The sequence below is a fragment of the Malaclemys terrapin genome, chromosome 9 (genome assembly GCF_027887155.1).
Source record: "Malaclemys terrapin pileata isolate rMalTer1 chromosome 9, rMalTer1.hap1, whole genome shotgun sequence".
In the NCBI taxonomy this organism is placed as follows: domain Eukaryota; kingdom Metazoa; phylum Chordata; order Testudines; family Emydidae; genus Malaclemys; species Malaclemys terrapin.
The window spans coordinates 81,207,999-81,230,742 of NC_071513.1; the positions used below are offsets into that span (position 1 = coordinate 81,207,999).

The 22,744-nt window shown below is 42.8% G+C and overlaps 1 protein-coding gene across 1 annotated transcript in view; it reads right to left on the reverse strand.

Moving 5' to 3' along the window:
- Positions 1-866: 866 nt before the first annotated feature.
- GPR149 (G protein-coupled receptor 149) overlaps positions 867-22,744 on the reverse strand; it is a 44,723-nt gene continuing 22,845 nt past the window's right edge. Inside the window, exon 4 of the mRNA XM_054040612.1 lies at positions 867-1,799. Within this exon, the coding sequence (XP_053896587.1) occupies positions 1,227-1,799 (573 nt within the window). The 3' untranslated portion in view covers positions 867-1,226. The remainder of the gene's footprint in view (positions 1,800-22,744) is intronic.

A 22,744-nucleotide genomic window follows, 5' to 3' on the forward strand; every position in this document is an offset into this window, starting at 1 on the left:
GCCATAGTGAGACACTGCAATGGCATGTATAGGCTATTGCAATAAAGTTAGGGTCACTCTCAGGGTTGTACCTTGGGTTGCACCATCCCTGGCAGCCTCTGAAGAGGTGGAGTGCACCTCACCTACACTTTCTATGCTACTGCTTGCATGAGGATGACTCTGGCCTTGATAACCTTTAAAGATGAAAGCAGCTGCATTTTATGCAAATTAAGCATGATGGTGTTGTTCCTGGCATGTTGCCAACATGACCCTTTTGTGGATCAAGTATGGACATCCTGTAAGGTTGGAAAGCTTCTTTTCCTTACCTGGGAAGAGAAGGTGGGAGCAGGAAGCGGGTTCCTTAGATTCCACGGGATAAGTAAACTGAACATTGATACACATGTACAAAGGAATGTTGAGCAATTAGAACTTTGTTGAAATACATGTTACCATATTTACAGAATGTGCATGCTTACATTTCAGCTACCCAGATTCAAAGTTGATATTATAATGGTTAGTTACTTATGTGGTACATAGGAATTGTGTACATAACAGTGGAAACTTAAAGCACTTAAGCCTCTTTTATCCTGTATTTAACCAAATCCTGTATTCATCTTCTGGCTTTAGCTATTTTTTTCTGATAAATACTTCAGGCACAAGACATCAGTCATAGCAGAATTGTGACAGAAGGCCAAAATAAGTTAATCTTTCCTTGGATGGGAATGGTTTGATCATTCAGTTTTCACAGGTTTCCATGGGTAGATTGCCCAGTGCCAACAAGCAACCAAAGCAGCTTCTAAGCTTCTATTCAGAAAAGATTTTAGAAATTATAGTAACAAAAAACAAAAGCTAAAACACAACCACCACCAGTGTTGCAATTCTCTAATCAATATTATAAAAGCAATTAACTATTTGATGTTTTCCCATCCATACATTTTTAAAAATCCTCTTATTGGTATAGTCCAATGGTTCTCAACCTAATTACCATTGTGGGCCATGTACGCAGCTCCTCGTTATGTGGGCCGCATCCACACAATGCACCTGTATGGCCCTGAGGATGTCACATGTGCCGCAACTGTGTGTTGATTTGGCTGCAAGCGGCCCATGGATCGCATGTTGAGAACCACTGGTATAGCCAAACAAAATAAAACTACATGTTACAGAAGAGAAAAGTCATTGTGTTTGATAGATCAATTGAATCAGAGGAGGAGTGTCAGTCAAATCAGATTTTCTACTCTAAGTGTCTTTTAATTGCTTTTGCCATCTTCTTCCCTTTTTCTGTATGCTTTATTTAACAATTGTATTTCTTCCTGATAACCATCTCTCTCCATATGCTGCTTTTTACTATTCCGCCTATGAGCTTCTACAGTATCTGGAATTGATATGTTAATATCGCTGTCAGGATTGTTTGATGGTATAAAGAGAGAGTAGGAAGCAGTTTCTCCTAAATCGCATGAAACAAACCTGTTTTCTTTCCGTGAATAACGCAAGGACGGGGATCTGACCTGGGTAGAGGACTGGCTGATATTACTGATGATTGATACAGTATCCATGGCCTCTTCATTGTCGCAAATTTCAAGAACTTCTAAATGAATTTTAACATTTGTGTCTGCAAATGTAGTCGGAGAATCCTCAGGGTTTGGCTCATGACCAACACTCTTTGATCGATACACTTCAATTTTCTTTGATGTGGGTGTTATTTTTTGCCCTTCAGTGCTTACCTCGTAGGTAGATAAAGAGAGTGTTTTTCCCGTGGGTGCATGGAGAGATACAGTCCCTTGAAATGCACATAAAGGAATAGCTAAGGCCCCACCTGAGCGCTGGAAAGAAACAGAATTGCCATTATTTAATGTTCATTTCCGAAGTCAGAATCCATTATAAACAAGCCAATTATGCCTAGTTTATTAGCTTGCTTTCATTACTGTACATTTTCTCTAGGAACATTAGAAGCCTGGTATTTAAATCAACAGTATTATTTTTTTAAAAGGGTTTAAAGCACCTATTGTTTTCAGTGAGCAAGGCTCTTTATGATGCATTTTAATATAAAAGGCAAGGTTATTATAATAAGAGTGACTATGACTCAGTTATAGGCATGGACACAAAGGGACTTCATTACAAGATTTCTATAGGATTTAAATGTAATCAAAGCCTGGTCCACATGGGGATCAGGACTGTGCTATGAACATATTTGAGCACAGTTGGCAGGACGGGAAGGAGAGGGAATGGTGAGAAGGGTGCTAGATAAACTAGGCCAACTGGCACTCTATGGCACAGATTTATTACAGAACTAACTTGGTTACAGAGAAATGGTGTTACAACCCTGCTAGCAACTACCATGCTTCAACGTGGTTATACAGTAGCAAGCATTGTTCTGCTCCCAGAGCAAGTCAGGATTTTAAAGGGTTGCAATCCCCCCCGCAACAGAGGAACAGTCACGATGTTAAAACCATTGGAAAGTGAACTCCATTGCAGTCCTGAACTACCTTGTGTAATGCTGCAGCTAGGAATTCTTAGCATTTGCATTTGAGTTTATACGGAGAAAAGTCTCTCCAAAAGTTACATTCCTCCCAAAAAACATGTTAGTAAAGGTACAGGCATTACAAAGAGAGTCATTGAAAGAATCTGCGTGAAAAGGACCAGAAGAAATTGAGCACTTCTATATGGACTGTAGTAGCATAACCCCCTGCGGTTAGTCTGAATATGTTGTGTCCCCCCTCAGTGCCTGATCCACAGAGGAGGATTATCGATTACAGCCCCTTGCTACAGAGCTTGGGTCTTTAGCTCAAACTGTGAAGACTCAGTCTTTTAACTCTGGAGGTCTCCAGTTCAATCCCTGGCATTGGCTATGCTGGCAGCTGTTACAATAGTAACTGCAGTCCTCGCAAAACTACAAATGGCTGAGCTACCTGGCACACAGGGATTGGAGAGTTGCCCCTGCAGGGCTTCTCTACCTCCTGCTCCCCAGCAGATCTGCTACAGTTTGGGCCTTGGTCCCTAGAGGGGCAGTGGTCAGCATCTCTAATTAGCATTATTCCAAGGCAGGAGGAGCTTTGCCCAAGGCAGACGAATACTTGCCAATTTTGCAGTGGGCCACCCTGGGAGGAGATGCCAGAATAGTTAAGAGGAGGAATGCAGGGCAGAGGAGAAAATCACGGTGACTCTGGAAAGCTGCAGCGCCCAAATCCACACCTCCAGACACTTAGTACAACTACATTGGAGCGGGAAGGTATAATTTCCAGCCCAAGCAGATGTACCTGCCTCAGCTTTGATTGAGCTAGCACCCTAAAAACAGAAGTATAACCCTGGTGGCGCGAGCAGTGGGAGGAACTAGTCACCTTGAGTATGTACCTCAGGTCCAGGATGGGATCGTACTCGGGGAGGCTAGTCCCTCTCGCTATAATGGCTATGCCTTCTATTTTTAGCATGCTAGCTCAGTCAGAACCAGTACAGGTATTTCTACTTGTGCTGGAAATTACACCTTCCAGTTGCATTGCAGACAGACCTTAAGTGTCTGCCACCTCTGCAGGTAAGGCCTCAGGTAGCTCTTTGAGAGTCACCCAGATTTCCTCCCTGCTCATGTTATGGGCCCAACATAGCTGGCTACGGGAACAGTTGCTGTTAGGGTACCAGACAGCAAGTGTGAAAACTCGGGACAGGGGGTTGGAGGTAATAGGTGCCTATATAAGAAAAAGCCCCAAATATTGGGACTGTTCCTATAATATTGGGACATCTGGTCCCCCTAGCTGCTGTATACAGGGCTGAAGGTTCAGGGAACAACCACCAGCCCCAGTTACTCTTCTCTGGACCCCTTCCCCATCTGCTGCTCCAACGCAGTAGTCTTAGCTTTCTGGTAAACTGGAGAATGAAGTAACCAGAGGAGGAAGGGAGAGGAGAAGAATCAGCCAAAAGGGGTCTGGCAATAAACAGAAAGAAAAAGGATGACAAGGAGGGAAAAATCCACAGAAAACCAGGATTGGAGAGAAAAAATGGACAAAAAAATGGACAGAAAAGGAGAGACATCAGCAAATTTGTGAAGACATGGTACAAGTTTATAAGGCAGGCAGAGTGGGAGCAGCACCTATTTGCCCTCTAACCCTTCCCAAGGGAGGGCTTTAAAAAGGGGCGGGATGGAAAGTATCTAAGGTCAGCAAAATTTCCCCCTGATTTGTGATGAAGCCACATACAGCTGGCAGACATTAATATTGGATAAATCCTACACTTTGGAGAGCTCAGAGTAGAACCCTAGTTCCTCAGTTCCAAAAAACACAGGCCTTCACTGCTTGAGTCAAAGGGACACTCTCTCAGCTCATGCTAGTAGAGGGGCCATATTCTCTCTAATGGCTAACTAACTACTAGAAGGGAACCAGGTAAAATAACTGGAAGCAGGGATGTGTATTGGGATTACTTGGGAACTGAAAGAGGATTCCTCCATTTTGACTGGCCATGATTTTCATCTCCTTTCACAGTCAAGCTGAGCAAATCTTTAGTATCAAAGCAGTTTAGCCCACTGATATGAAAGGTAAATTTGCTCTTGAGAGGGCAAGGAAAGCAATTATTTGCGGGTTATTAAGGAAAAGATCTTGTGATGGAACCTGGTAGAATAAGTCAGGAGTTTTACTGGGCTGCCATGCTGCTAATCAAGTTGTATGAATCCTTAACACAGATACAAAAAGGCTGCACTTGCAAAGAAAAATGGGATCCTATTGTGCAAGAGACTCTTATTAGACTCAGGCCTATTCCGGTGCTTGGATAAAGCAACTAGCCTGAAAAGAAGTTGATTTGCCCTGCCAGAAATCGGCCTGCCCTGCTGGAAGGAAATAAAAACAACATTTGCCTTCTTTACAGATTTGTCAGAGAAAGAATTTGTCAAGAATCGCCCCAGTTTACATTAACGCAGCTGATGTTCTGTGTCTGGGTCCAACTTTTAGTTCTGTGTATAAATGTGTGAAAGCCCGATTCAATTCACAGGGTAAAAGGGAATTCAGACGGAGGGCAGGAATGGTGTGCCTTGCAGCACTGGAGGATAGTGGGCCAGAGAGTGAAGTAGTTCAGAAATTCATTTCCAAATAAGTGATAAGACCTAGGACTCAATTCTCAGCCCTGGCTCTAGCTGCTTTCTTTGTGCTGTGCAGGCGCCTAGTCTGCACCATTTGAAGTTCTCTATTCAAGGGTCCATTAGTGTCTGCATTTCTGGCAGCTAATCTGGTTCAGAGTCTGGAGTACTTTCTAAAAAACACACTCAGGTTGTGAAGGACATCTGGAGTGTATGAAAAAACAAGATCAATAAGGACTGAACATTCTAGCACCTATTAATTGCAAGGTTAGATTCTTGTTTAAGATATTACAGATTTGTAAAATTGGATGTCTAAAAGACAGAGTATATCCGAGGCCATCAGGGTGAATTCTTTCTTGAACAGAATGAGTAGTTGCTGCTGCCATAGTTCTCGCTGCTCTTTCTGCATAGTTTATTTTTGAGTAAGAGATCAACATCCATATGTTCATGCCAAATTTATACTTTTCCCAGTGTTCAGTGAACTATATAATTTCAATAGTTACATCATAATTTAGCTGTGTATTAATGGCCAATAAACATGATTAATCTTCGGAGCCATTATAACTGTAGCAGACACAGAATTTAAAGCATAAACTCACAAATTGCCACTTAAATGGCCAGTAATCTATCCCCTGCATGCCTTAACAGAGGAAATGTTAATTAAACAAACATGTTAAAAAATGCAAAATATTATGACAGAAACCCAGATCAGCCTAATACTAAATAAAGTTAATAGGCCTTATATTGTCCCATGGTGTTTGCTAAAAGAGATGGGGAGAAAATGATTCTCCTGTCCCAGGAACATTTTTGAGATTTCAAACTCTTTTCCCTTTCCCAAATTGGGATGAAATATTGAAATCTCAAAAAATATTGTGAAGTGAAAAAAAACTTTAAAATAAATTGGGTTTTGGTCAATTGAAAATATTTCATTTTGATAATTTTGAAATGTTTAATTTTGATGTTGACTTTAATTCACTCTCTAATTCACTCAAATTTCAAAATGAAAAGCCACTGTGAACCAAAATCCAGAGTTTATTTTGAAATGTTGAAGTGGGATGTTTTGACAGTTTCAAAACTTTTTTCACAATTTTTTCAAAACTGACTCTTTCTCATGAAGTTTCAGTTTTGACAAATTGTCATTTTTTTCAACAGAACATAGAAAAATCCTCAACCAGCTCTGGTTACTAACTGCATCCCAGAGCATTCTGGGCTCTCTCTCCCCCTCTATATATACATATAAAAGCAACACCTGTTATTGCACTAGGAGATGAAATGAGAGCCAGGACAGAGATTTGGGTATTGATATTCCATGTTCATACTGGCTGAGCACATTAAAGAGTAGTGCTTCTGCACTCTACACTAGTGAAACTCAGTCAGCAAGTGTAGCTTTAATTAGAATGTATTACTGTAGTCTTGCCTGGAAGTGACAGGGCCATGAAGGAGAACTGAGTGGTCCCCTGGAGTGGTTGCAGCCTCCTGACTAGCCAGAGATGATGAAAGCTCTCTAAGCAACTGACCTTCTTTGAACACTTGCGGAATCTAGTACCCTATTAACCTACTGAGTTAGCACAAGGCCATTAGTCCCAGCGTGGATAAAAATCAATTATTTAACATTTTTTTTTTTTAAAGATTGGATTTTTTTAATTTAAATCAGATTTTGATAAAATGCTTTGAGGAAAAAAACCTATCTAAATACAGTTTTAATTAAGATATATTATAGCTCAAAGATATCTCACCATGGAATAGGGATTCTAATTCTATAGTATGAGACAATATAGTCATGTTTAAGAAAAGTTTTGTAAATGAGTTCCAACAGTTCATGGATTAGGGACCCAATCTTATGGAGTTCTAGGGGTTTCTGTATAGATTATTTAGGTTAATCTTTCTATCTACCCAATGGGACTCAGTGTTCAGTCTAGAAGATACCATCAGAGATGCTTAGTTTTGCAGTTCTCAAACTGTGGATATGTGTCTCCAGAGATAACATACTTGTTAACAGCAAAAATGTTTTAAATAAATAAATAAATCATATATAGAGGTGAGAAATAAGAGACCTCAACCCTATTGTCCCTCTGCAAATTTGTGTACACAGAGTCAATCCCTTACCTCTCTCTAAAAGTGCAAAATTTCAAAAAATTTAATGAATAGAAGATTGTTGGTGGCGGAATAGATCTGGGCAAGGAGAAGTCTGGAGAGAAATGTGAGAAGGGAGTGAAACTGTTTGAGCAGCATATTCCAGAAGTCTTGAGGTCTTTCTGAGTGTAGCCTTCATTGATTTGAGACCTACCATAGCATTCTCTCAGTAGAAGGGAAAACCTATAATGGCAGCAGGCCGTAAAAGACACTCAGTTTGGGAATATTTTAATGAAGTTCCTCTACCTGTGGGTAAGACAGGCATGCGTGCAAAATGCAAACAGTGCAACAAAGAAATGCAAGGCCTGGTTGCCCACATGAAACAACATCATGAGAAGTGTTCCTTCTCAGGAGGAAGCTGCACTGACAATGATGAAAGGAACATGTCTGAACATGCAGGATCTTCAGGTTGGCAGGGCCAGTGCTACCATTTAGGCAAACTAGGCGGTTGCCTAGGGTGCCAAGATTTGGGGGTGCCAAAAAGCGGTGCCCTCAATTTTTTTTACAGCGTTCCCACGCCCCTTCACCGAGTGCGCGGTTGCCGCTCCACTTCTCCCGCCTCCCAGGCTTGCAGGGCCAATCAGCTGTTTGGTGCCGCAAGCCTGGGAGGGGAGGAGAATTAGAGCGGGGGCGGCGTGCTCGGGAGGAGGCGGAGCAGAGGTGAGCTGGGGTGGGGAGCTGCCGCAGGGCTGGGGGGGGGGCATAAGGTGGAAGTTTCGCCTAGGGCGCGAAACTTCCTTGCACCGGGCCTGCAGGTTGGTAAACTTTTTTATTTCATACTTCTTTCTTAAGGACTGCCTATCTTCCTTCTGGACAATTTTTCAATTCTCATGTTTGAGCAAAAAATATAGTTGTTACTTTATGGTACTATCATTTTAGATGCACTAGTGATAAAAAATAAATAGCTGAAATAGATAAATTTTCCTTTTACAACTTCACCTTTAAAGTAGTACTGAGTGTCAGTGAATGCAATGAGTAATACTAAATGAGCAGTATGGTAATAATAATTAAATAACTGCATTGACTTATTTTGTTTAGGAGAATCCATTCTCAACATACTGGATTCTGAAGATTATCCACCTTCAAGATCACCATCATTTTCTATAGTTTCAGAGTTATCTGCCAATGATAGTGTTTCAGTCACATCATGTATGTCACATAGTCACAGTATATCACCTGTAGCAAAAAGAAAAAAAAATCTCCACCATCCAGAAACAACCATTGATAAGTTTGTGATAAGAACCAGCAGATTACAAAAAGAGGTCATTAATGAAAAAAATTGCTCTGTTTGTTTATGCAACAAACTCTCCTTTCCATATGATTGAGAACCCACACTTCATTAACATGGTTCAATCATTAAGACCAGGATACAGTCCACCCAACAGAACAGATGTCACAGGCAAATTGCTGGATAAAGTGTATGAAAGAGAAATTGAGCAGTGTGCAAAAGATCTAGAGGGTGAAATTGTTAAGCTGAGTCTTGATGGGTTGAGCAGTGTCCACAATGATCCTATTGTATGTGCTTGTGTGACAACAGAAGAAGGGAATATCTTCCTTACAGAAACAATTGATACATCAGGAAATGCACACACAGCAGAATACTTACAAGAAGTAGCAGTAAAAGCTATAACAAACTGGGGGAGGGGGGGAATTCAAATGTCTAGTACGCAGCTTGGTCACAGACAATGCTGCAAATGTATCCAAGATGAGAAGAAATTTAGAAGAGAGTGCCAAGCTAGTAACATACGGTTGCAGTGCTCATTTGATGCACCTCCTAGCCAAAGATGTCAGTGTTCCAGAAATAAAGGCTAATGTTGTTGAAATTGCAAAATACTTCCATAACAACCACTTTGCAGCAGCTGCTCTGAAAAAAAGTGAGAGGAACCAAGCTAACTCTCCCACAAGACGTGCGATGGAACTCAGTAGTGGACTGTTTTGAGGACTATATCAAGAACTGGCCTAATCTGATGACAGTTTGTGAACAAAATCATGAAAAAATAGATGGCACTGTCACAGCCAAGGTTCTCAATATTGGGCTTAAGAGAAATGTTGTACATATGCTGAGTACCATAAAGCCTATGTCTGTAGCCTTGAACAAAATGCAGAGAAATAGTTTTATTGCTGATGCTGTTGAAATTTGGAAGGAACTGAGTGAGATCTTAAAAAGAGAAATATGCAATGACAGTTAAATTACAAGCATTAAAAAAAGGAATCTCCAGCTCATTTTCTTGCAAATATTCTCAATCTCGGTACCAGGGTCAAACCTTAACAGCTGAAGAAGAGGAATTGACTATGACATGGATATCTAGAATCATAGAATCATAGATTATTAGGGTTGGAAGGGACCTCAGGAGGTCATCTAGTCCAACCCCCTGCTCAAAGCAGGACCAATCCACAACTAAATCATCCCAGCCAGGGCTTTGTCAAGCCTGACCTTAAAAACCTCTAAGGAAGGAGATTCCACCTAGGTAACCCATTCCAGTGCTTCACCACCCTCCTAGTGAAAAAGTTTTCCTAATATCCAACCTAAACCTCCCCCACTGCAACTTGAGACCATTACTTCTTGTTCTGTCATCTGCTACCACTCCCTCCATAATGCCAACTATAATAAACTTCAGAGCTAAAGGTGAATCATTCAAGAAATATGTTTGCTGATGATGTTTTAAAGAAAGTCACACCAGTTAACTGGTGGAAGTTACTTAAGCACTTGGATTCAGAGACTGTTGAAGTGATAATCTCACTTTTAACAGTAGTAGCTTCTTCTGCTGCTGTAGAAAGAATATTTTCTTCCATTGGACTAATTCATTCCAAATTGAGAAATCATTTGGGACCTGAAAAAGCAGGAAAGCTTGTTTTTCTTATCCAGATTATGAACAAACTGAAAAATGCAGGTGAAGACGACTAAGTTAGCTGCAGAAGCCAATATTTTAAGTTTCTCATGTTGACCTGGCTGACATAGTCAATTTAATTTTTTTTTAATATTTCATTTAACTATTTTAGTAAAACAATTTTAACAAAAACAAACCTGATTTTAAAAAAATTGAATGTTTAACTAAATTCAGAAATTCATTCATTATGCTTGTTTTGTTAAAATATTCTATGTTTGCTGTTGAAGAAAAAAATCCAGAATACATAACATTGTTGTTTTAGTTAAATAAAACAATTTAAATGTCTGTCTGGTGATGTTCTCCTCCTAATACACAATGGCAAGAAAATCCTCCAAATATAAATGATTAACCTGTTGAATTGGAGATATTTTACCTCCCAATGACTTCATAAATATCTGCTTCAATTATCTTTGGTAAATGAAATAACCAATCATTCATTTTCTGATATAGCTGTAAAACTAATCTGAAAAGTTTTCAAAATAAATCACTTAAAATGTATAGTGTGTACCTTCTAAATGTGAAACCTAGATCTATCTCTGAGTTGTGAAGAATATGTATTAAGGATTTAGCAACCAACAAGAATGCACTTTTATGTAGAAATCCATGATTAAATTGAGTCTTTCTGACTAGTGATTTAAATCAATTTGATTTAAATCAAATCCATCATGATTAGTTCTCTATTAAGGTCTCAGTAATGCAAACAAGATCTGACACTCATTCATGTAGACTTGTTAGTAACTGAAAATGAACTGAACAATGTGAGCCAAAGATTAAAGTCTATTGTGGATTCATATCTCTTACCTAGGCTGGTTTGCTTGTGTTGCAAATTTCATGCATGAAAGATATAGCTTAAGTAGGAACTGTATCTCACATATTATATTTAATATAAGGGAGATTAGATTTGGAACAGGAAGAACTTTGTTAATTCTGCAAGAGAGAAGACCAGATACAGGTCTTGTCTACACCCATGTAAACTTGGAGTAACTCCATTGACTTCTGTGGAGTTACTTTGGATGTAAACTGGTATGAATAAGAACAAAGTGTGACCTTAGAGTCTATTAACCTTGATTATCTTTATAAAATAAGGTATTGTTTGCCTACAAGTATGTAACATTAAATAGTGTGTCCTGTCATTGTATGTCTACATAGTGGTGGCGTTTCAGAGCTGGCTGTTCATTTTATTTATCTAAAGATGTCCATTATGGGTCTACTATTTCTACTTCAGCACCTCTAAGTAATCCAATATTAAGTATAGCATTTGGAGTATGACTTCTGTCCCAAAACAAGCCTGATTCTGGTACATTCTGTGAGGCAGAATTTTGCCTTCTATTTCTTTGTAAACCTAATTTTATGTTTTGATTATAAATCTTTTAATGCAATTTTAATTTAAAAACATTAAAAGCAGGAAGCTGTCTGAGTAATTCAGTGATGGACTCCCATTTATTCTAGTCAGGTTCATGTACCACCCTCACTGTGTTATCTAAGTGAAACAATGGTATCTGCAGTTGTAGCAGGGATATGATTCTTTCTTAATACAATTAAATTAGAAAGCGATCCGCTGTTCTCTTTTTGAATAATCTACAACGGCACTCTTTACAAGCCCAAAATGTTTTTGGAGGAAGACTCCATCTCTTTGTCTCTTTCAACATTCCTTCCTTCCTGTGCCTTACATTGCAATAGTACACTTAAAAAAAAGTATGATTTCTAAAATAAATTTAAAATTCAGACTCCTCCCACACAGTATATACTACATCTCCTCTTTTAAAAGCATAATTATAAAGGTTCTTTAACTAAGGAACAGGAAGCCTACTGATAGTCTGATTCTCTTGATCATCTTCAGAGAGCCAGAATTTTGAAGATGTCTTGACTTAATGCATCATCCATTTGAATGCAGCAGGGAATTATGCATTTGCATAGCGGTGAACAGCTATTAGAAATAAAAAAAGCTCCCTTTTTCTAGTGAAAATGCTTTTTAGTATCCATGATATATGGGCAGTCTAGCTGCATATTAGATTCACACATTAAAGTAGCATAATCTGCTAGAGTAAGATTTAGAATATTGCTTACAAATTCTTTAAGTCTAACATTGTGTTGGTTCTACCATGAGTTGTTATAGTTTCATGGAGGTAGGCCACAGAATTCTGATCTGCATGTGTTCTTAACAAAATGCTGCCATTACCAGTCTTTTTTTATTGTAACTCTTCAGGCCAAATGGACACTTGAATTCATTTTAGAAGACCTAGTCCTGTGTGGTAATGAGTAGCTCTTTCAAGAGCTTCTTATCACCTTCAACTCCCACTGTAACTGATGGGAGCAAAGGATGCTCAGGCCTTTGAGGATCAGACACATACAGCGTAGTGTCTCACGAGAGCTGTAGAATGGGGCCTAGGATCTGGTCCTTGCTTCACAAAGAACAATTTAACTAGCAGTATGTACAGTGCACCTTACATCAGTCCAGTTTGTTTTCCACTAAAATGTAAGTGCTTCAATCTGTAAAAAATTGTTAATATTTTAAAGGATGTTTAAATATATTATTTCTGCATCTGTGATGCCATGCCAGAAACATGCGATTTAGTAAAAAGTAAAGATTTGGGACCCAATTCCATGTGCACAAGTTGCACTAACTTCCCTAGGAGTTCCTTGCACACAGTGTGTATGTGGAATCAAGCGCTTTATTTTCTATTTTTACTGTGTGAACAGTGTGCATTTCCATCACGTCTCACCACAGGACTTTTCATCTGTATGAATTCCTGTCTGGATAGCTGTAGGCAAGCTTGTCTGTTGGAATCTAGGACATCGTTTTCACTGGAGGACTACATATACCAGTACATTCATTTTTTAACAAGAAGAAACAAAAAGTTACAGTGGAATAAATAACAGATGTATTCATACCTCACATACATCATTCATACCTCAGTGGCAGTCATTCCGAGCAAAGGAATCTCTGCAGAATCACTGCAGCAAATCTTTTTTGTTAATGTAAGTCTCACACTGTAGCCTATTATGTTTGTGAAGAATTGAAAATATTCCTCCCTGTATGAGGCAGGTATGACCCTCCCCCCACTCACACATACAGAGTGAGCTAGAGTCTCCCTCCTCTTCTGGCTACTTTGTGCTGCTTAGGCTGAATCAGCCTCGCTCGCCAGCTAAGAATTCCCCCATGTTGTGGAGCTCTCAGCTGGTGCAGAGAGGCATAGCCAGCTCCTACACCCACCTGGCCAAGGAGCCATGGCAGAGAGAGTGAAAAAGGGGGGCAGCTGTGGTCTACCAATATAGTCAGCTGGCACATGGCCAAGCTGTTGGTGTAAGTTAGAGCTGCTGTAACACCAATAGTCTAGGACTGCTTCAGATTCACCATAAGAAATACAGAAGCACAGCTCGCTCTCTGATGGCTTCCTCTTGCTCCTGTGCTGAGCAGATCACAGTGCAGGAAACAGTCCAGGGCCGTGTCTTATCCATAAGATTTCATATCCAAAGGAAGCCAAGATAGAAAGAATGCTGGTTATGTGCAGCGTATAGCTTGTTTGCAGTGAAGCTAAAGTAAAATGGCAAGTTCTGCTGCCTGACGCATGAGTAACGTCACTGAAAGCAATGGCACTACTCACAAGAGAAAGGGCTGCAATATAAACCCCAGAGTCTCAAATTGTTTGAATGCATCCAGACACGTAAACTGCAATTCTTGTTATAATCAAGCTCTATTTATGGAGCCTACTCCGGTAGTCTCTCTGCAGTCCGAACTCACTAGAAATGTTGCCTGAGTAGAAACTGATGGATCTGACCCGTAATAAAGGCGTTCTGTGGGGAAAAAAAAGGTTTAGAATCTTCTTCTGCATTTCCCTTTGCAAACTGGCAAAAAACGACTCGATCCAGTTTTGCAAGAAATGTTGGTTATGCACCCATGAAAGAGTAATAAAGTGATTGTAACTTGCAAATACATAGTTAAGGGAAGTCGTAACATCCCCACCTGCTGAAATAGGGCTTGCTCCTGCAAAGTGTCAAAAGGTACCATATGCCTTTAACTCCCATTGCTTTCAATAGGTGTTGCTGAGCAACCTCATAGTGAAGCAATTAATGTGTTCCTCAGCTAGATCTCACTATAATCAATTATGTATTTTGCATCTTGTGGGAATTATACTTCATGTGCAAAATATTTTTGTTTAGAAATGTGGGTTGGGAGGAGATGAAGTATTTATTTCGCTAGAGGGAGCCTAGAAAATGAGGCAAAAAGCATGGTTTGAGGATGATTTATTAGTATACCTTAATTTCATCAGGGAAACTTTTCTATGCATATTTGACATTTTGTATGAACACAACTGACCTCATTCTATTCACACATGAGGAACCTGAACTCAGTGGATATGAGTCTCCACTGCCTTGTACCCTGTGCAGTCATTTAAGCACATGCTTAACTCCTACTAAGAAGCATTTTAGGAAAGATTTGTTAGCAGGAACTACATACTGGCAAAGGAAAAATCCAGCTCCATTCTCTGAATGTCCTTACTGATTATTATTACACTCTATCCAGAGAATAAAGTCAGATCTGCTCCAAGAGTATGTCTTCAGCCAGACAATACTTGTGTTAGCATCTGCCTTGTGCTAAAAGCGGAGAAAAAGTGCTTTGCAACAAAACAGAGGTTGAACGATAGTTCAAGTAATTTCCGACACAGTGAAATAGTGAGACAAAAATGACTGCAGCTATATTAGAGTTCCATACGTCCGGATTTCCCCGGACATGTCCGGCTTTTTGGTGCTCAAATCCCCGTCCAGGGGGAATTTCCAAAGAGCCGGACATGTCCAGGGAAATAGGGAGGCATAAGCCAGGGTCCGCCCAGCACGATCCGCCGGATCTGCAGCGCAGCCCAGCTGCCCCAGCTACAATGCTCAGGCGGGGAACGGGGGGGGCTCGGGCTTCCCTCGCGGGCGGGGACCCCCCGGCCACTGGGGGACCCTTCCTGTGGCCCCGTTGCTCCGCGCAGCTTGGAACCTGGCACCGGGGGAGCTGTTTCTGGTGGGGACAGACAGGCCGGGGAACGTGCTCGGCGGCAGGAAGGAAGCTGCGGCCGGGGCTGCAGGGACCCGCGCTGCCGAGCGTCTGAAGCCCCCAGCAGGCAGAGGCTGCCAGGTGAGCGGGGGAGCAGGCAGACGGGGGCATAGAGGCTGAAGGGGCGGGAGGTGCAGGGGCTGCAGGGTGAGTGGGGAGCAGGGAAGCACTTAGCAACCCCCAACCAAGATCAGAGCGGGAGGGAGGAGGGGGAATGCAGGGTGCTCAGAGGAGGGGGCAGAGTTGGGGCAGGGGCTTTGGGGAAGGGGCAGGGCCAGGGGTGGGGAAGGGGCGGAGTTGGGGCAGGGCCAGGCCCCCGTGGAGTGTCCTCTTTTTTCAGTGTTGAAATATGGTAACCCTAAGCTATATTGCCATCCCCAAGCATTCCAAAAATCATGAATTATTCCCTCCCCCCAAATCATGATGTTTGCATAAGAATCTGAGATTAAGAAAAATACATTCTGGATTCTTTAGGTTCATGTTTTCAAGCTTTTTCTCGACAACCATAAGGGCAAGAAACTGCAATTTCTTTAAAAACAGAAGAAGACATTAAAAATATTAAAGGCAAAAATTATTCAGCATTAAGAATGAAATTGTTTTATCCTCATTACGTACTGTGCATCTATGGTCTGTATTCATCATCCTCATTCTGAGGACCTTTGCACATCTACGCACAATAGGAGGGGATAAGGCCTGGCTACCATAAATATTTATTCACACAACTGCAAACACTGGGGAACCAGGGACATTGCTTCACACTGGATCAGAGATCACATCACAGTTTGTCAGTCCAGTGTTTCTGATTTCTGCAGAAAGCAGGAGCACTGCAAGTATGAAGATTCTCAACCTGTAGAGGTGGGAGTGCTCTGTACCATAGCTGTGCCTACTTATCAGCGTGAGTGTGAATACCTGTTTCTGACTAGAGAATCATGCAATGAGACTAGGACGATACTAAACAGGGACTCTTTAGAAGAGGCTTCATCAGGTTCCATGTAGAACTAGACTAAGATCTCAGTCACACAAATGTAAATCTACAGTAACTCCACCAACTTTAGCTAAATTAGAATGGTTTCTCATCAATACTTTATCACATTACAAACCAACATTCTCCTCTGGAGAAGGCCACATATGAGCCATTTCTTGTGATCTACCCTGTTCTTTGACATCCTAGGGCTGGTCTACACAGGGGGGGGGGAAATCGATCCAAGATACGCAACTTCAGCTACGCGAATAGCGTAGCTGAAGTCGAAGTATCTTGGATCGAATTACCTGGGGTCCAGACGGCGCGGGATTGATGACCGCGGCTCCCCCGTCGACTGCGCTACCGCCGCTCGCTCTGGTGGAGTTCCGGAATTGACGGTGAGCGCGTTCGGGGATCGATATATCGCGTCTTAACGAGACGCGATATATCGATCCCGGATAAATCGATTGCTACCCGCCATTACGGCGGGTAGTGAAGACATACCCCTAGTCTCATATCTAAATAGCCTCTGGGGTTTGTTTCCTACAAGACCACTTCCTCTCCCTCTTCAAAGCCACACGAACAGAGTAAAGTTTGTAGCTAGCCTGCAGACAGCCACAGTCAAAATAACGTAAGAAGATTTTCACCTATGACCAGCATTAAGTAACTTGGGAATAGCAAGATGCTAGAAAACAGCCTTGTAGAGAGCCTTTATTCCTCAAAACAAAAAATAAAGCCAGACTTGGAAGCACACTTGTTAGGAACACTTCTTTGGTGTTCCTTCTCCTTCAAGAAAAGATCTGAGGCATGCTACAAGAAACTCAACATCTTTTAACTGTGGAAGTAAATTAGGCTTAATTGAATTTAATGCCACTTTAATTCCGAATAAGAACAACCACACAGACACTTAATGCAATTTAAGTAATCCACTTTAAATTCACACCCTTAATTTATTCGGATTAATTTTCTGAGTAACCCTGTGTAGACAAGTCCATAGAAGCAGTAACCTTGTGAGAAATAGAGCTCGGCTTGGCCTGTCATCCTAAATTGCTTCCTCACTTTCAACAGCTGTTGTTGACTTGTACCTCCTTGTATACAGTTGTTTCCTAGTTCTGCTGGTTAACCCTTGCTTTGTTGGTCTGGAGCGCCAGGGCTTTCTGACCCTGTCACCCTTGCCCCTCTTGGGACCTAGACAGGTACTATCCCAGGGGTCAACCTTTCAGAAGTGGTGTGCCGAGTCTTCACTTATTCACTTTAACTTAAGGTTTTGTGTGCCGGTAATACATTTTAATGTTTTTTAAAAGGTCTCTCTCTATAAGTCTATATTATATAACTAAACTATTGTTGTATGTAAAGTAAACAAGGTTTTCAAAATGTTTAAGAAGCTTAATTTAAAATTAAATTAAAATGCTGATCTTATGCTGCCGGCCCACTCAGCCCTCTGCCAGCCTGGGGTTCCATTCACCTAGTTTGGCAGCGGGCTGCGCGGGGCCTGCGGGACCCCGGCTGGCAAAGGGCCGGCAGCCGGGACCCCAGAACGGAGGTGCAGGTGGGAATGTGGGGGGTGGGTGCAGGAGCTCCCGTTTGGTGCTCAGAGTGGGGGTGGGGATGTGGGGGGGTGCAAGAGTCAGGGCATGGGGTGTGGGGGGAGACTGGGTGTGGGGTGTGTGTGCAGGAGTCAGAATGGGGGCTGGAGGTGTGTGAGGGGGTGCAGGGGTCAAGGCAGAGGGCTAGATGTGTGTGTGTGTGTGTGTGCAGAGGTCAGGGCAGAGGGCTGTGTGTGTGGGGGGGGGGTTCAGGGCAGAGGGCTGTGTGTGGGGGGGCGTGCAGGGGTTAGGGCAGGGACCCCAGACCGGGGGTGCAGGTGAGAATGGGGGGTGTGTGCAGGAGTTCCCGTTTGGTGCTCAGGGTGGGGGTGGGAATGTGTGGGGGGGTGCAAGAGTCAGGGCATGGGGTGTGGGGGGGTTGGGTATGTGTGGGGGTGCAGGAGTCAGAACGGGGGCTGGAGGTGTGTGAGGGGGTGCAGGGGTCAGGGCAGAGGGCTGGAGGTGTGTGAAGGGGTGCAGGGGTCAGGGCGCATGTGTGTGGGGGGTTCAGGGGTCAGGGCAGAGGGCTGGGGTGCTCGGCTCATAGGGGTGCTCACGGCAGGGGGCTGGAGGGGATATGCCCCGTTCCCACCCCTTTCCCCAGGACCCCATCCCCACCTCTTTTCTGCTTCCTCCCCAGAGCAGCAAGCACGCTGTGGCTCGGCTCGGCTCTGCTCCCCCTCCCCCTTGCAAGGGCGATCAGCTGATCAGCAGCAGGGAGAGGGAGGGGAAGGGGGAGGGGTAGGAATGCACCATGCTGGGGGAAGAAGCGGCGGAGGGGGGAGCTTGGCTGCCGGCATGACCAAGCTTCTGCCTCCTGCTCCTGCAGGAGAAATCGGTGGGTGGGGGGGCTGGGACCCCGGCAGGCAACAGTGTGCCATCAAAAATTGGCTCAGGTGCCGTCTTTGGCACGTGTGCTGCAGGTTGCTAACCCCTGTACTGTACCCTGTCAGAGGGCTAAAAAGAGGTTTGCAACAAAAAGCTAGTTATAAACAAACACAGAGGGTGAAATCCTTGCCCCATTGAAGTCCATAGCAAAACCCAAAGAGTATACTCCTTAATAATAAAAGCTATGTAGTGCTTTTCCTTCCTAGATGTCAGAATACTTTATAAAGGAGATCAGTCTTATTCCCATTTTACAGATGGAAAAACGGAGGCACACAAAGGCGAAGCGACACACCCAAGGTCACCCAGCAGCAAAGCCAGCAATAGAACCCTGATCCCCTAGGCCAGTGCCCTGTCTGCTTCCCCTAGTGGCAAAATAACATTAAAACTGAATAAACCTCTAAGACAGGGGCGGGCAAACTTTTTGGCCTGAGGGCTGCATCAGGTTTCTGAAGTTGTATGGAGGGCCGGTAAGGGGAGGCTGTGCCTCCCCAAACAGCCAGGCGAAGTGTGGCCCCCGCCCCCTATCCAATCCCCCCTGCTTCTCGCCCCTTGATGGCCCCCCCGGGACTCCTGCCCCATCCATAACCTCCCCCGTTCCCTGTCCCCTGACTACCCCCAGAAACCCCGCCCCTGACTGCCCCCCTGCCGCCCCATCCAACCCCCTCCTTCCTGACTGCTCCCACGGGACCCCTACCCCCATTCAACCCTCCTGTTCCCTGCCCTGACCCCTATCCACACCCCCGTCCCCTGACCACCACCCCTGAACTCCCCTGCCCTCTATCCACCCTACCCCCTTACCACGCTGCCTGGAGCACCAGTGGCTGGTGGCGCTACAGCCACGCCGCCTGTCTGGAGCCAGCCACGCCACCACACAGCACAGAGACCGGATCAGGCCGGGCTCTGCAGCTACGCTGCCCCAGGAGCTCGCAGCCCCGCCGCCCAGAGCATTGCGCCAGAGGTGCAGTGAGCTGAGGCTGCGGGGAAGGGGGAACAGCAAGGGAGGGGCCGGGGGCTAGCCTCCTGGGCCAGGAGCTAGGCAGGAGGGTCCCACGGGCCAGATGTGGCCTGTGGGCCATAGTTTGCCCACCTCTGCTCGAAGTGGTTTGTGTGCCTAATAACTTTAAAGGAATGCAGACTATAGCTGAACTATATTTTTAGAATGTTTCCACTGATGCCTTCATTGTTGCTTTTCATGGACAATGGTTTTTCTGTTTACTTTAAAATAGACAGTCTTCAAATCCCCTAAAATAAAAATTAACTGCAGTAACATTTATTACTGCAGTAATTTGGCCTTTGGAAGGCTGACTGCAGTAAATTTAGAGGCTGGTAGTTAAAGGAAGAGATGAGGTCACCCCAAGTGACTTGGAAACCAATAATTGGGTAGGACAATGGCAATCTGTCCAGATCTGTACTTGGAAGCAAATTCATATAAAAAGGACAACAGACACTGTTCAAAATAAGTGCCTTGCATGGTGACAGGTTTCAGAGTGGTAGCCGTGTTAGTCTGTATCAGCAAAAACCAGTAGGAGAACACTTCAGTCTCTCTGGTCACTCAATAACAGACCTAAAAGTGGCAATTCTTCAACAAAAAACTTCAAAAACAAAGTCCAACGTGAAGCTGCAGAACTGGAATTAATTTGCAAACTGGATACCATCAGATTAGGCCTGAATAAAGACTGGGAGTGGTTGGGTCATTACAAAACCTAAACCTAATTTCCCCAATACTAATTTCTCCTTGCTGTTACTCACATCTTCTTGTCAACTGTCTATAATGGGCCACTCTCTTACCACTTCAATAGTTATTTTTCCTCCCTTGGTATCCTGTTATTAACTGATTTATCTTAATAGACTGACCTCAGACTTGAAAAAGCACCCCCCATCCTTTCTTGTATTTATACCTGCTCCTGTATTTTTCACTTCATGCATCTGATGAAGTGGGTTCTTGCCCATGAAAGCTTATGCCCAAATACATTGGTTAGTCTCTAAGGTGCCACAAGGACTCCTTGTTTTTGTTCAAAATAAGAGCTATACAAATGTAAGTTTGTGCTTTTTGTAGTCTGTTGTCTGCAAGAGAAGGGAATGAGCTCAGCAGCCAGCGCTCCTTAATAGTCAGCAATTAGATAGCGCTACGTGGGGGTATTTAGCCATGCCCTGCGTTGGGGAAGCATACCTGGGAAGTGCAAAATACATTTCAGAGCCTTTGTCTCTCTCCTAACCCTGACATTATCTGGATTCCTGCCTGCTCCCTAGTAGAAACCAGAATAAGACAAAGGGTACTGTAATGCAGTGGCTCTCAACCATGGTATGTGTACCCCTGGGGGTATGCAAAGGTCTTCCCAGGGAGTCCATCAACTCATCTAGATATTTGCCTTGTTTTACAACAGGCTACATAAAAAGCACTAGCGAAGTCAGTACAAACTAAAATTTCATACAGACAATGACTTGTTCATACTGCTCTAGATACTATACTCTGAAATGGAAATACAATATTTCTATTCCAGTTGATTTATTTTATAATTATATGGTAAAAATGAGAAAGTCAGCAATTGTTCAGTAATGTGCTGTGACACTTTTGTATTTTTATGTCTGATTTTATACACAAGTAGTTTTTAAGTGAGATGAAATGGGTACACAAGACAAATCAGACTCCTGAAAGGGGTACAGTAGTCTGAAAAGGTTGAGAGCCACTGCTGTAATGTACACTAGCTGCCAACAGCTACTACAGCACCCCTGGAGCAGTCAAGCTCAGGAATGCCCTAGCCATACTCCCTAAACCACCAACCACGTGGAAGTACAGCATAGATGCTGCACAACTGGATCCCTATACACAGAGGGAGTTCTCCAGGGTCCAGTTAAACCAGGTCTAAAGCAGCTATGTGCTAAATAGATATTAGTGAATCAGGCCTAGTATTTTCAGATGACTCTTGCAATTCATCAACAGCATTCTTCATGTCTACACTTTAATTAAAGATTTATATAAAATACAAGACCATGTTTATTCAGTCTTATATTTAGATATATTTTGTATACAGAAAGTTTTAACTGAAGATAAAGAAACATCACTCAGTAACAGTGTTCTTTCATTCTCTTCAACTAAGCAAGATACCATTACTTGCCCATCTTCATATTATTCAAATGGCTACATGTTTTTTTCCTGCTGTGAAATTTTAGGAGAGCCATTCATCCTGGGCCTCAGTTTCTTTACATTTTAGAACTGCTGATGTCCTGCAGAATACAAGATGCTCTGCTCTATCACTACACACTGCTTATGCTAACATTATTATAAACGATCAATATGGTGCTACAAAAAAGGATCTTTGTAGCTCACATAGATTACATTTAAATAGGTCTTCTGCTGGCTGAACACCCTGATGGTTCAGGATGCAAAATCATGTGCATGACATCAGCATAGAACCCAGTTAGTAAAGAAACAGACTCGCCCAGCAGGACTTTGTGTAAGGTCTGTTTCTGCCAGACATTTACTTTCAGTTTGAACACCTGTTTTACATGCTACAGTTATGGTGGAAAATAACTGGGAACACAGGACTGCTCATTTTGATCTACATGCATAATTTTTTTCAGGTGAGCAATTGAGAATTTGATCATTTTTCACTTCTTTTGGGCATCTGCTTTCATAATGCTGTTATGTATTTATGGTAAATCATATAATAAACCATTTATCACACCCAGATAAAGAGTGTGTAAAATCATTAGTGTGAGACTGCTCTGAGTGTACCCATCTGAGATCATAGGTAAGTACTTGGAGCGGGTAGCCTCTCCCAGCGCTCCTGTTGCCACAGCTATTCTCTAGTTTTTAGTGCGTTAGCTAGATGAGATCTAGCCTGAGTATGTCTCCTTGAGCTGGGAATCACACCCCCGGCTCGAAGTATAGACATACCCATAGTGTAGGAGGAGCCTAGGTCATTTCATCAGAGTGATATCGATCTTGTTCATGGTATTGTCTGTTTACCCAGAACAGGCTCTCTGATACCAGTAGTGGCTTGGAGCAAGATTCGCTCTCATGTATACAAATATACTTCTTCAAATACAGCTGCGGAAGGATGAAATGCCTATCTTGATTTTGATGATATCTTGGTATTCTTATGCTTTTCTGTGCTTTTTTGTGGGAGTTTAGTGTTCATAAAAAGATGCTTCTTGAGTGACAGCTCTGAACACTTATTTACTCACCAAAGAACTACAGAATAAGCAGCCACA